General features: G+C 49.2%; 1 protein-coding gene across 1 annotated transcript in view; it reads left to right on the top strand.

Annotated features, from left to right (window-relative positions):
• LOC144180594 (scoloptoxin SSD14-like) overlaps positions 1–15,137 on the top strand; it is a 59,763-nt gene that overhangs the window by 42,371 nt on the left and 2,255 nt on the right. Inside the window, exon 7 of the mRNA XM_077708920.1 lies at positions 6,992–7,105. Coding sequence (XP_077565046.1) covers positions 6,992–7,105 — 114 coding nt within the window. The remainder of the gene's footprint in view (positions 1–6,991; positions 7,106–15,137) is intronic.

The following is a 15,137-nucleotide window of genomic DNA, read 5'->3' as shown; positions in this document are numbered from 1 at the left end:
GAAGCCCGTAAATCGTTCTTATGGAAAATATTATACGCACATTTGGATAAGCAACGTCAGTGTTCAGTGCTAACTACACACGTTCACTTTGATGAAGCGAGAACACGAAGGAAGCCACGCATTCCAATGAACACAGCACTATTTTTTAACATTTTTCGAGATGTGAAATTTCATTTCTTTTCATTTCATTTCATTTCATTTACTTTACTTTACTTTACTTTCCAGAACAACCGCTGGACGGTCTCCTGGGCTATAAGCTTCGAGCAGCAGCTTTAGTAGGCCCAGGAGCCGTTGTACATAACAAAAACAATGTACAACCAAACAACAAACAACAACACCGCTAAAAGTAGGTCTTTGAGGCTATGAAAAACAGACGTAATGGAAGTTGTACAAATGATATAAAGAATACAAGTTGTAGAAATGATACAATTCTCGTATAGAAATTGTAAAAGTTGCGCAGACAAAAATAGAAATTGCCGAAATAAGTCGTGTACAATTTCGCAGGACATGCAGTATACAGATGAACGTATATTACATTGCAAATGAAACTGCAATAACGCTTCATAACGAATCAATGCGCGAGTCCTGTCCTCGATTATGGACCAGTGAAACGCCGCCGTGAAAAGTTACTGCTCTACATGCATAAAGTAACGTACTCCCTCAATCAAAATGTTCTGGTCTCCCCAGTGTCCTTCGGGGTCACGGCATTGTATGCCTGCTCGTATAGTGACACACAAAACACATCAGAATGGTTCGTCCCAGTTGTGGCAATAAACGGATTTGATGGCAAATTAGAAAAAAATAACAACAGAACCAAAGCAGAGACTAGAATTCCTCGGCCTGCCCCCTTCTCCTCCTCCGCTATCCTACAGGGCCGTTGCCTTCCCCCTGCGTCGCCGTACCTTTCCTTTCACACTTGCAGTCCTCTTCCGCCCTATTATCCCAATGGCTTTTCACCCTTCCTCTCTCACGTCTTCTTCCACGTATTCGTGCTATAATAACAGCGGAGCCGCTCAAGGTTGAGTTCCTTCTGAGCGTGGTGTTTCTCAAGCCTGGGCGCAGCCAATTGGAGAGGGGGAAAATGCTATGCCAAGAAGTGTGAGGGAAAAAGGAGCCGACGAGCACGTGTGGGGAGTGCGCGTCGTGGCGCACATGTTCGGGCGGAGAGGCGCGTGTCGGGGATTGGCTGCTTCTAATGAGTTCGTAAGCTCTGACGTGTAGGTGTTCTCCTAGTTGAGAGAGGCATCAGTGTCTAATCTACCGGTAAGATGGGCTGACCTAAAAAAAATTATACCCCTACCAATCTGTGTAGAAGGATCAGCTGCAAAGCTGGACGCAGTCTGCGGGGGGCACGAAAGAAAACACGTTTGTTCGTAATTTGCGGTTGAGCATACTTTCTAGTCAATTAGCTGAATGAAACTTGGATGGACCAGAGCTTCAGTCTCGTGAAGAAACACGAAGCCGTATGATTTTACTGTTGCGTTACACAAACAGGCATTTTACTGTTTGTGTAACGCACCAACAAAATCCGCTCCACCACTGAGAGGACACCGGACAAGTCGCATTGGGCTGTTTGACGTCTATGTTTAAGCCTCCCGCCAACAGAACGGACATGTCATCAGTAGGGACACAAAACCTATAACTTCGCCGGCACGCCCCTCCCCCTCCCAACCCGTGAACCGCTTAGTTGCGCGGGCTTAGAAATGAAAGAAACCGTCTAAAATGTCGCCGTAAAAGCCCTTTAAGCTGAACACAATATTGTGCCACGTCGGCGTTCCAAGCGAGCAAGTTGCCGTTCATCCGGGAGACACTCATCCGGGGAGGAGACACGGGAGACAGCTACTCGGCGAGCTGGACCTAGAGGACGCAACGGCGGCGGCAGCTTCGTTCCATTGCTTTCGCGTCTATTCGCACTTCAGTTCGGGAACACGCTTCTTCAATTCCCGCTCTTCCTCCAAGTGAAGGAGATGCGTCCGTCCCATAGCGAGTTGAAGCTGGAAGGTCTCGAGGTTGTGCTCTAGCCCACAAAGATGTTTGTCCGCCTCTCTCCGCCATCGTTGGCATCTTACCGTCTGTCTAACACACCAACCCAGACCGAAAACACTCGATTATGGAGGACAGCTGACGGTACGCATTGAGCCATGAGACTTGCACATTTAAATCTCGAACCAGCACAACGGGCAATAGCCGTAGCGGCAGGGAGCCCAGCTGTGCGTGCGCGCCCCACATCTCGTCCTTCCCGCCCTGGAATCCGTGCATTCATACTTTGGCGTGAAATGCACCGGCGAGTATGCCGCTCGGTAAGCGTTTCAAGTTGAAGAAGCATTATTGGGCCCACGCTGGCGTTTCAACCGGGCAAGTGCCTCTTGAATTCGCACCTACTCGACGAGGTAGAATTTGGGGCGGCCATGGAGGTGGCGGCGGCGGCTTTCGGTCATTTTTACGCCCATTCGCGCTTCTGTGCATTCTCAGCAGTCATTTGATAACGACGCAACCGCCCTTGTCAGTCGATAGCGCTACTTGTGAAAGAGGCATCGGTGGTGGCGAGGGTAATAGTAGTCTTGATAGGGAGGTGGTCGGCGGCGAGGAGGAGCCCCGGAGCGGCTCCGAGTAAATTGTCTTCACCTCAATGAAATCTTGCGAGAGGGTTAGACATACACTGCTTCGCAGTAAAAACGTTCACCTATCGCGCCACAAGCCACAATGACGTGTTATAAGCAGGAGGGATGTCGTATGGACGAGCACTAAAATATTGATCAGTGTGCAGTAACTACACGTTAGCGCTTAAATGATACGGTCAATGTAAAAACGTTTCACCACTACAACCACCCAGTCATGCTTCTTGGTGGGCCTTAGGTCGTTGGCACCTAATCACACAAATGAGACCCTGTGACATCCCAGAGAAGTCGCAGGAACGTGGCTGGGAAGTCGCCTGTGCTTCAGATGTCTTTTTCGATATCTCTATTATTTGTCTGAAGTTTGCGATAGAACTGGTATCGTTTATAGGACAACGCGGTCTTTGACGAACAAAACCTGTATTTTGCCTTCATTGACTCTTTGAGTATACTGAACCCCTATATATAGCCTTCATAGACTACGAGAAAGCATTTGACTCGGTCGAAACCTCAGAGCAGACATTCAGGCATTACGGAACCAGGGTGTAGACGAGCAATATGTAAGAATACTTGAGGATATTTACAGTGGGTCCACAGCTACCGTCATCCTCTATAAGAAGCGCACTAAAATACCTATAAGGCAGGGCTTTAGGAAAGGAGACACAATCTCTCCAATGTCATTCACAGCATGTTTACAAGAAGTATTCAGAACATTGGATTGGTAACAGGTGGGAGTGAGGGTTAATGGAGAATACCTCAGTAACGTTAGATTTTCTGATGACGTTGCCTTTTTAAGTAACTCGGGGGACTAATTGCAATGCATGCTTACCGCACTGGACAAACAGAGTAGAACCGTGCGCCTGAAAATTAATATGCAGACAACTAAAGTAATTATCAATAACCTCGGGAAAGCAAAGCGGTTTGAGATAGGTGGCGAGGCAGTGGAAGTGGTAAGCGAATATATATACTTAGGCCAAGTTGTGACCCCGGATCCTAACGATGAGGCAGAGATAATTCGAAGGATAAGAGTGGGGTGGAGTGCATTCGGCAGGCATTCTTAGATAATGAATGGCAGTCTACCATTATACCTGAAGAAGAAAGTGTATGACAGCTGCATCTTACCGGTACTCAACTACGGGGCAGAAACTTGGAGGCTCATTAAAAGGGTTGAACTTAAATTGAGGACGACTCAGCGTGAAATGGAACGGAATATGATAGATGTAACATTAAGGGACAAGAAGAGAGCGGAATGGTCCAGGGAACAAACGCGTGTTAGGGACATATTAGTAGAAATTAAGAAGAAGAAATGAACTCGGGCAGGGCATGCAATGCGAAGGCAAGATAACCGTTGGTCATTAAAGGAGTACTGACACCAAATTTCTCTTTCAGTTTTTATGCTGTAAAGAATACCTATTGGCGCAGTAATTACGAAAATCGAACCGAAAGCCGTCAGCCGCCAACACAGAATTAATCATAGCCCGTTTATTGAAACCAGAATCAAATTCGATCGCCGCGCGGGAAAATGGCCTTTCGAAGGCCAGCCTGCAAGCGGACCAGTCTGACATCACGGTCTCACCCGTGACGTCAGGGATGTTCACCGCATCGTCTGCTACACACATGGTCCGCAGTCGCCAGAGCAGTCGACATGTTGTCTGAATCGTCAGACTCGGATGAGTCGCTGCCACCCGACAGACAGAGCAACTTTATTTGGCCAGGCGATTAGGCCGGCGATGTCTTCGCCGTCGTCCGTTTTTTAATATCACTGCGGCTGCTACAGGCGCCGACCGTGATAGCAACAGCTTGTCGCCACTCTTATAATCAATCTGATCGCGAAAAAGAAGTTCCACATGCGAGAAAGTAGATGTTAGTGTGGTGAAAAGTTGTGCTAGGAGTTGGTATCAGCGCCGAATTTAAAAGCGGCGTTCAGATATTTGCCGCGATGGTAAGCTACGCTGACGGGCAGCGGAGGTTCGGCGCTCCGACCCAGCCATGGAGGAAAGGCCCCAGCACTGCCGGCACCGCGGTGCGGCGAGCGGCCGAAAGATGGCGCCACCTGCGCGCTAGAATAAAAACAGGCCACGGCAGATGTCTTGGTCGCCGATCGCTGAAACGGCAATTATCGCCAAAATAAAGCTCAGTATGCGAAAAAGGGGATGATAGTGTGATGAAAAGTTGTGTAAGGGATGGTCATTCGTAGTTGTACAGATACCGGCGATCAAATATTTGCCGCGATACTAAGCCTGAAGTTCCCGACACCCAAGCTGACCCGAGCAACGCCGAGCCCGCTGGCTTGGCCGACAGTTCTTGCGGCCGCCGCCGCGCACGAACTCAGTCGACGTTTAGCGCTGCATGTCGTCGCGTGGAAAATAATGCATCTTGGCATCGTCGTCGATTTGCTCGGACAGGCTTCCACGAGCAGTACTTTGCATTCCGTGAGCTTGCAATAGCACAACTTGGGCGAGCTAGGCGACGCCGCGGTGCGCGTCTACATCGCGCACCGCGCAGTTTTCGGCACCAGTGCAAAGGAACACCATGCGCCGGCCACGAACTGAAGAGGAAAGACGTCGAACACGCAAAGTGCGCAAAGTTTACAAGCATTGCTCACACAGCTACACCCGTACGTCTCCTGATTTGATTGATTGTAGGGTTTAACGCGCCGACGCAACGCAGGCGATGAGGCGCGCCGTAGTGGAGGGCTCCGGATTAATTTTGACCACCTGGGGATCTTTAACGTGCGCCGAAATCTCGTACACACGGGCATTTTTGCTTTTCGCCTCCATCAGAAAAGCGGCCGCCGCGGCCGGGAATCGAACCCGCGACCTCGTGCTCAGCAGCGCAACGCCTTAGCCACTGAGCCACCGCGGCGGGCCCCTTCGTCTCTTGCCCAAACGAATACCACCGACAACAGCAGCGCAGGATATCGTTTCCGGTTCCGAAAACGACTATATAACCTCACCCTGAACCGGCCAGACACGCCGGCCGATGTTTCGTCACGCCGAAAGCGATTTCGCTAGTGCTGCCGATTTGTGGAAGCTCGCGGCCGGGACAATCAAAATCGATTTTAGATGTGATCTCGGCCTCGGATCGATGCAAAAATTTCTGTGAGGCATCTGTACAAACTACTGAAGCCAATTATATCATTTTTAGGCGTCGACATTTGGTGTCAGTACTCCTTCAAGGGTAACCGAGTGGACACCTAGAGAAGGCAAGCGTGGCAGGGGGCGGCAGAAAGTTAGATCGGCAGATGAGATCAAGAAGTTTGCGGGGATAAATTGGTCGCAGTTAGCGCAGGAGGCATTTGCCCTGCAGTGGGCGTAGATAGGCTGATGATGATGATGATGATGACTCTTTGATGGCGTGTGTGCAGGTTACGAAGACCGTTGTACGTGATCCACCTCCCTGTGTCCTCCCCTTCGACTCTGATTTAGGAGCCCGCGCGGCCGAAGCAAAGTCCAGCTTCGGCGTCGCCTAATCGTGGCACTTGGTTTGGTTTGGGCGAATGATTTTAACCTGTTACTATAATATCATGGAATGTAGTTCCCTGAATCCGGTTGGGCACAGCTGTAGATTCAAATGTCGCAGTGGCCATGGATACGATATGACGATCGCTAATATTGAAGACTATCTCCTCTCTTAGGCTGAGGAAAGAGCGAGTATTAAAACGTCTGCATCTCTGAAAGGAATCAGCGAAAACTTGTGTAGAGGGGTCGGTGCTCTGCTCCTTTTTTCAGCTCACTTGGTGATTTCTGGGTGCCTGGTCACCCATCAAAGGTGACCCATCAGACACCTGCCCACAGGTCACCTCGGTGTTCCTAACCAGTAAAGCCTGGACGCATAAATTACGAGTGACTTTTTCGTGACTCAGTGTGTCCCGCCCGAGGACGTCATGGACGTCATGGACGTCAAACGACCCAATGCGACTTGTTCGGTGCCCTCTCAGTGGTCGAGCGGATTGACTTGCTGGGTTACACAAACAGTAAGATGCCTACGGCGCGGGAGTAAAACATACAGCTCCGTGTTTGTCCGTGAGACTGGAGGTCTGGTCCGTCCGAGTTTCATTCAGCTAATTGGTTAGGAGGTATGCTCAACCGCAAATTACGAACAAACGTGTTTTGTTTCGTGCACTGGGTAGACGGTGTCCATCTTCGCTGGTCATCCTTCTTCACAGAGTGGAAGGGCACTAATTTTTTAGCTTTCTCGCGCTTTTTTGGTTGAACACCCCTCTTTCGTGGCTGGAATGGAGATAAGTGAGTTACCAAAGGCTAGTTATTTCAAAGTGAACAATGTTGTAGTTTGCCTTCATAGCCCACCTTAGCATAGCTTCCCGTCTAATGCCGCCGGACGCCTATGCAAAAGCCGTGCTGTGCTGCATGCAGGTTTTCATGCGAGCGTTCTGGATGAACCACTCCTTGAAGGAGGCCGTGGACGCCCCCAGAGTGCACCACCAGCTGCTTCCCTACGAAGTGAAAGTGGAAAACAACATTGACTACGTACGTATTGCTGAGAATTCTGCCCTCTAGCAAGAAGCAAATGCTCCCTACGGAAGTGAAGTGTAGCTTATACCACCCGACTATTATTATTATTATTATTATTATTATTATTATTATTATTATTCCTGGGCACGTTAAATAAATGATTGATTGATTGATTGATTGATTGATTGATTGATTGATGGATTGATTGATTGATTGATTGATTGATTTATTTATTGATTGATTGATTGATTGATTGATTGATTGATTGATTGATTGATTGATTGATTGATTGATTGATTGATTGATTATTATTAGAGGCCCTCCCTTTGTATCGGGACGTCGGCTGTCCCGAACCGACTTGCCTGTTTTATTTCACTTGTTTGCCCTCCCCTTCCCTAAGTTAATGGGTTGTCCACCCTACCCCCCCCCCCCCCCCGTTTTAAACTCCCATCGCTTCCCCCCCCCCTTCCTGCCCTTGCAGTCCTGTTTGCCTCCCCCTTCTGATTCTATTTCGGTATATTACTCATCCTACGTCCCACTCTCTTCCCGACTTTTCTTCCACCACCACTCCAGTCGCCTCTTCGTCACCTCTATGGCCTTGAAGTTGAGATTCCCCCTCGCACCAAATCCCAAATCATCTGTCAGTGTCGCTTCCCCATCTTCCCGTCACGGTCGTATCTCTGTGCAGTCTATGATGCCCTACGGTCTCCCGATCCCTGCCGCAGCATAAACAAGTTTCGTCGTGTTGCCTGTAGCTAGCCGTGTATTCCCGTGTTCTCAGACACACCACCCGTGCCTCGAAGAGCAATGCACTGCCTCGCGTGTTGCCATAGAAACCTTCCTTCCTGATTTCTAGTTTCTGTGTTCTATAGGTCTCCAGAGTTTTTTACATGCGAAGCATCTCATGGTCGGGGCTATGTCCCTCCCTTGTCGTTGCCGTTGTTGCGCCGTCCACACCCCTATTGCGCAAGCTCGGCTTCCTGAACGCCCGGTCTGTTCTATGGCTCCTGGAGCGACAGTGTTGCCGGTGTCTTCCTGCGCCGGCACGAGACGAGCACGCTTCCCCTTTAAGGACTCCTGGAGCGACAGTGGTGCCAGTGTCTTCCTGGCCCGGCACGAGACGAGCACGTTTCACGCGCCTTCGACTTTTCATCGTCGTCGGCAGCGGCGTGCGTCGGCGAGTCTCGGCGGGCCGTGATTACAAGCAGCCCACAACCATCCGGGCAACCTGCATCGACCTCATCTTCAGCAACTTTAGGGTTCATCCACTACAGCAGCCCTTGACTTTGCATTTCACAGACCAAAAGGCGGTCATAATCAAAGCGGAACGCAAACTACAGCTCTACGTCACCTACGCTGAAAATTATGATGATAATGCCTAAATAAAGACAAACTCATACCACGCACGTCTCTCTCTCTCTCTCTCTCTCTCTCTCTCTCTCTCTCTCTCTCTCTCTCTCTCTCTCCACTCTAGCACCCCCCACCCCCTCGAATAAAATTACACCATCTTCCCGAAGTGGAACCCTCAGTAGTATGCGAAACAGCCATGGGGTCAACGCTATTTCCCATTTCGTAGTTCCGGTAAGTGAAAAGTGTGGTAGTTACCATGGCAACCAAACGGTAAATATAACGGTGGCTACGTACCTCAACCTTACGGAAACGACGAAATGAAAACTAATGTGCACTTGAATCGACCCCATGCCTGCTTCGCATACTACTCAGGGTTCCCCTCCGGGAAGGTGGTGTAATTTTTTTCCTTCCATTCTTTGTACCCAATTCGTCGTCTCTGCTGCTTCTACCTCCTTTTAAACTGTTGTGTATATCCCACCTTGCCCTACCTAATTTCCGTACCGCTTGGTCAGCTGTCTGGTCCTCCCTCTACACAGCCTGTCCATGCTCCTCATATACGGGTACTGAAACACTCTCGCGGCCCATTTTTCTTCCTCCATGTCCCGTAGTCTTTCCTCAAATTTTATCCTGCCCTGCGCCTCCCTTCCCTCAAAGGGCGACCAGGCCATATCCCCCTGTACCGCTTCATTCGTAGTTTTCTATGGGCCCCTAGGGCCAGCCTGCTTACCGTCTTCTGATTTACCTCCAAGCCCGCTTGGGTTTCTGAATTCAAGCATATAACCGCATTCTGAAAGTCAATCCTGGTACTATGACCGCCTTCGAGACTCCCCTTAGCATCTCGTATTTCTTGTAGCCCCACAGTGCTCTATGTGTCATTATAGCCGCGTTCCGTCTTCCTTTTGTTTTAAGGTGGGCCTCATGCGTATGCGTGTAATCTGCGCCATCATTAAGCCATACTCCTAAATATTTATGACGCATTTATCCGTGGTATTTCTACTCGTTGAACTGATACCGATTTGTGCTCCGTATCGCCATTGAATGCAATGATCCCTAATTTTTCTCTGCTAAATGATAACCCAAGGTGCGTCGCTTCCTTTCCGCATATATCCATCAGGCCCTGCATGCCTATCCGGTCATCTGCCATCAACAATATGTCGTCTGGATACATTAATCCTGGAATTCGCTGTTCCACCAGCTGTCTGTTTTTAATCTATGATCAATCAAATCTCAGTCTACTGCCCTCTAGCATCGTTTCTAACCCCGCCATGTTGATCATTAACAGCAGTGAACAGAGAGGACATCCTTGTTTCAAACCCTTGTAGGTGTATACAGGCCTATTGTATGCTACCGTCTCCCACACTATTTGCACTTGCATGGTTCTCCCGGTATAGCTCCCTGAGTAAGTTAATGAATTCTGCCCCCACTCCTTCGTCCTCCAGGATACTCCATAGCCGCTCCCTGTCCACATTATCATAAGCCGCCTTAATGCCCAGGAAGGCGAACCACAAAGGTCGGTTTTGCATCTTCGCCACCTCTATGCATTGGCTTACTACAGATAGGATGTCATCTAGTCTCCTGTCCTTTCGAAACCTATTTTTTAGTTCCGCTAGCACTCTTTCTCTTCTACCCACTGCTCTAGTTCAAGCTTGACTGCCTGCATTGCCATTCTATATAGCACACACGTGACGGTGACTGGCCTATACGAGCTCATGCCTCCTTTGCCCTTATAGATTAAGCTTATCCTGCTAGTATGCCACGTGCCCGGTATTTCCTTCCTTTCTATCTATGTGCTGATGGCTTGTAGTAGCCTTCCCTTGCTCTTTTGTCCCAACTGGCTGATCAACTCCATCGGTATCCCGTTTGTGCCTACTTCATTATTTTTGGGGACCTTTCCCTTTCCCCACCTGAGCTCGCCCCCTCCTGTCTCCACACCTTCTGGCCTCCCCGTCGTTACATGACTGAAGCGCTGCGGGACCGCCTATCAACCCTACATAATTTCTTAGTGATAATTTCGTGAAGATACGCCAATGCCTGGTCTCCCTTGAGCATCTGGCCCGCTTCATTTTCTATAGTAGCACCTTCTGTATGTCCCGTACGTTTCCCTAATGCCCGCACATGGTTCCAAAACTTTATCGGTGCACTTCTACCTTTTCCTCGTATTTGCGCCACCCATCGCTCGCTCTCGCCCTTTATCTTCGCCTGCAGCAACAGTTGCACTTCGATTTTTCTTTGCTTATATTGCTCCCATTTTATGTCCACATATTCCTGCTGCCTCCCTGCCCTCTTGGCCTGCCTGTGTTCTCTAGACGCCTGTTTACGCTTATATATAGCCTCCTTGATTTCGTCGTTCCACCAGCTTCTGGGCGTTTTCTTTCCCTTCCATGGATTTGCCCTTTCGGCCTTGACTATTTTTTCCTCTATAGCTTTGATGAGCCTGTCATATTCCCATATTTCTCCACGATTTCTTTATGTTTCGGCTTCTATACTTGTGGGTATGGCCGAAATTTGTTGACAGCTTAACTTTGTGCACTGCCCCGGTCGGACTGGTTTCCCGCCTCCCGGTTTCCCAAAAGGCCGTGTCTAGAGTGCCGTCCGACGGTTTTATAAGCACTCCACTATATCGACGTCCACCGGCGTTTTATGACAAAATTGCCGCGTCTGGCAGTACATCGCTCTAGATAACGTAAAGCAAGGCAACCTAACTTAAACATAACATAAGTTAACCTAACGCACACAAAGAAATCGTTTAAAACACCAAAACTAACATAAGGCACAAAAATTAATCTTCAAATAAATAATGAAAAAAAAAACCAAGGCGACAGCTGGTCTCGAACTACCAACTCTGGGATCAATAAGCTAAGATGGATCCTCTACACTACAGCGACCAACTCTTTGGGCGGTGCTAGCCTAGAGTTAAATATTGTGGGAATTGCGGAGCTCCGCCATCTTGCCTATCCCTCTCGGCCCGCCGCTGAGGCGAGAGGGGTGGTACCTCTCTCTTCGCGGTCGCGCGCTTCCCCCTCCGCACGGTGTAAGAATTCTTACACCGTGCCCCTCCGGGAGGATACCCGTGAGAGCGAGGGGGCGCAGCCGACCCCCTCACGTGACAGGTTTGCCCGGAAGTTCCGGCGGCCTGGTCCGCGACGGGCAACAAGGAGAGGGCCTCTTTGGACACGAACCATCGTCGGGAGCGGCCGTAAGTACGACTCGCTCCTTTTTGGCCTGCCTTTGTCCGCCCTCGCGCCTGTCTCTCCCGCCCTGGCTAAGGTGGTCGGCGGTGTAGAACGACGCGCCCGACGTCTCCTTTATTGCATTGTAATAAACGTCGGAGTGGGCGAATTCTGTGTCCTGTGTTCCTTGCTGTTCGCTGCCGATACGCCAAGTTGGTGATCCGTGGCGGTGTTCAGTGGAGCTAGCCTTGCGGCCGGATCTCGAGGATCGAGCTAGGCCGCCGTCAGAACCCTGGTCCCCACAATATTCTAATGTAGCCGGACGGCACTCAAGCCATGCCTGCAACGATCAGCTAGAGTGCCGTCGGACGGCACTCTAGACATTGCGTTCCCAAAATTCAGTTGTATACGTTAGTCCCTCCGGCTATAACCATGAGGTTACCGTTGCGCCGCCTGCCGCCGCTCGTCCGCTGTGTTTACGGGATGAGCGCTGCGTGGCTGATAGGATCTTAAGCAGTGTTCTGGTTCTCTTTTGCTTTTAGGGCCGAAGCACCTTATTAAGGCGGAGGCTTGTCCGGCGTCAGGCGTCCGTGCTCACGGCACAGCACGGTGTAAATCGAAACATCTGTGAACAAAAGGTTCACAAAAGGTTAACAAGGACAAAATAAAATGTTCACAAAAGGTTAGAGAGCGAGAGAGAGATAGAGAGAGAGAGAGATAGAGACGCACAGTACCGTGTAAGTCTAAACATCTGTGAACAAAAAGTTCACAAAAGGTTAACAAGAGCAAAATAAAAGGTTCACAGAAGGTTAGAGAGAGAGGGGGGAGAGCGAGTGCTCCTGCAGAGCCGTGCTGGGCATGCGCGAGGAGCATTGGATTGGATTGAATTCGGATTGGATTGAAATGGATTGGATTGCATTTCAATGGATTGAATTGCATAGGATTGGATTAGAAATCGTTTTAGCAGCAGTATGTACTCTCACGGGTGATTTACGGCAAGAAAGTTCCCTAGTGCTTCGCTCACTCGTCATGATTCACTTCGTGGAGATGCGTGAATTTGTTTTCCCTTTCCGCGTCCTCAACAACTTCTTATGGTAACGTCTGTAAGAAAAATAGTGCGTTTAGGGCACTTCCAAAAACAAATTATTCTTGGCAGAGTACTCGAATGCCAACAAAAGCTAACCGGGGACGCGGTTCTGTGCGCTTCTTCGCCACTCTTACGGGCATCGGCGATGACAGCAGCATATCACTACTGCCACCTCCGAATACGTCCACACTGCCGCTCCGTTTAGACATGATACTGGTGCAGTGAGAGTTGTGTTTTGTTTTGTAGCACGACAAACAATGCGGCTTTGTTTGGAATGTATACGTCGTAGAAAAATATGATTCGGAACCGTAACTTCTCAGTACCTGACAATAACTTGTGCCTTTTGTGGGAATATAAGCCGCACGAAAATGTCATATTCCGAGGCTACGCGTCGTTAAATTAATATGTTCCCACTCACGCCTTGTAGCAAGGACCGAAAAAAATTAATAAAGCCGCGGAAAAACCAATCGTCTCGAAGTCATGAAGAAACAGGATAGCTCGTAACACCCAGTGCAGCTTCGAAAATGCTAAGACGGTCGCCCGGTAGGACTGACCAGACCAACTAGATGCGAAATGCACTGATATTTCGCAAGACATGGCGGGGAGAGGGAAGGGGGAGCTTAACTATCGTTGTGTACAAATACGGAGCGAAATAAAGGAATTAATGTTTTATTAACCCCATACACAAGCTGCACGTTCACTTTCCGTTTGTCTTCGACTGCAACGACTAGCTGTTCACTCGGCGGACGCCTTATTTGAAGTATACAGGGTAGGCGTTTCACACGCGAAATTGTTGTTGTCATTGAGTACTGCATGAAACCCCCCTTATGTAATCCCCTAGAGGCCCTTAAGGTATATAAATAAATAAATAAATAAATAAATAAATAAATAAATAAATAAATAAATAAATAAACACAAACTAGACAAGCGAGCACTATCAAAATCGACTGCTACTAAGTGGTTCCCTCGGCTGTTTCTCATTCCCTGTCCCTGATATCTTATTTTGTTGCAACTTCGAGATTCAATTACCCTTCTCCTTGGCAAGTTCGGTAGAATATCGGTAGGAGAGGCTCCAACTTGAAGGCTCATTCGGCACGTACCCCATTGGAATCCCCTTGAAATGAGATTTCACGCCTGGAAAGCTGCCTTTACCCCTTGCCAGGGGTAAAGGCCCTTGTCCATCTGACCCTTGTCCATCTGGCGGGCCCCCGGCCTTGATACCGCGTTGCCGCATTGCCGGGGGTGGAAGAGTCTGGTGGCATGTCCTGCCACAGGCGGTGGGGAGTTGAGCGTCCGCCGTGGCTGTGGAAGGCACCATGTGCATTCGTGTGCCTTGGTGGCGCGGCACCCCCCGGTGCAATAAGTACAAGCGACTCCCCGGCCTGGCGCTCGGCCCTTGTGTGGGACTGCAACGCTTGGGAAGTTCACCTGGCTTGCGCGGGGAATCTCCCCTATGGAATGGGATCGCTGCAAAAATGCAACAACTATTCTTTTCCTCATTCGGTTCTGTTTATATGCTTGCCACAATGGTCGACACCACCCGCTGTAGCCAAGCTGCGTTTGAGCGTGGATGGCAGTTCGCATTACTCGCCGTAGTCTCTTCCGCCTAGTCCTACTGCGGCTTGCATTCTTTATCATCATCATCATCATAAGCCTGGTTGTGTCCACTGCAGGGCGTAAGCCTCTCCCAAATATCTCCAGCCACGCCTATCGAGTGCCAGCTGAGTCCATGCTGCCCCTCAAATGCTCGTATACTCGGGAACAAGCTAAGAACGGCAATAGCTCATGGACGGTATCACTTCGCCTAAGCGACGGACCCAGACGTAAACGGGCACCCGCGTTTTGAAAGCAGATTGCTGTGAATGCGTGATGTCGTCTGCCTTTTCTCAGGTATTTTGTGTGTCGCCGCTGCTGTAGTTTATAAGCATATTAAGTCCAAAAAATCACGGAAACGGCTCGGGCCATGTTCAAAATATTCCCAGTAACGCCTTACTTGCGCCGTGCGGAGTAGCATCCGTCTGTGGTGATGAAGCACAGAGGCAACTTCCGTTGCACTTCCGTTGCCGTTCATAAAGGGACAGACAACCGATTTTTGTCGAGTATATATTCTCTATCCCAAATGAAAGGGCATCAATTAAAGCACCTTGACAAGAAACTTTTTTAATCGAAATTTTTAGATGTACGAGCCGTATGTGTCCCTCCCGAAAATAATGCTGGCAGCCATGACATAGAGTAGCTCGGCAACATACTTTTGTCTACATGGGAAATGAAAAACGATATTTAAAAACTTGTCCCCGGGTAAAAAACTTTGAATCGCAGGTTTTCCTGTTCCTTACTATGTCTTTTTAATGCAACGGTCTATTTTGCACGAAAGCGCCATCTGTTGGGATAGACGATAGGTAGAATCTGGCTTCACGTTGTGGAGGTGGGAAGTTCGATT

This window comes from Haemaphysalis longicornis, unplaced genomic scaffold (genome assembly GCF_048455015.1).
Source record: "Haemaphysalis longicornis isolate Haplotype H1 unplaced genomic scaffold, Haemaphysalis longicornis Haplotype H1 scaffold_4, whole genome shotgun sequence".
Taxonomy (NCBI): domain Eukaryota; kingdom Metazoa; phylum Arthropoda; class Arachnida; order Ixodida; family Ixodidae; genus Haemaphysalis; species Haemaphysalis longicornis.
The sequence above is the reverse complement of the archived record's forward strand: the minus strand, read 5'-3'. Positions and strand labels throughout refer to the sequence as shown.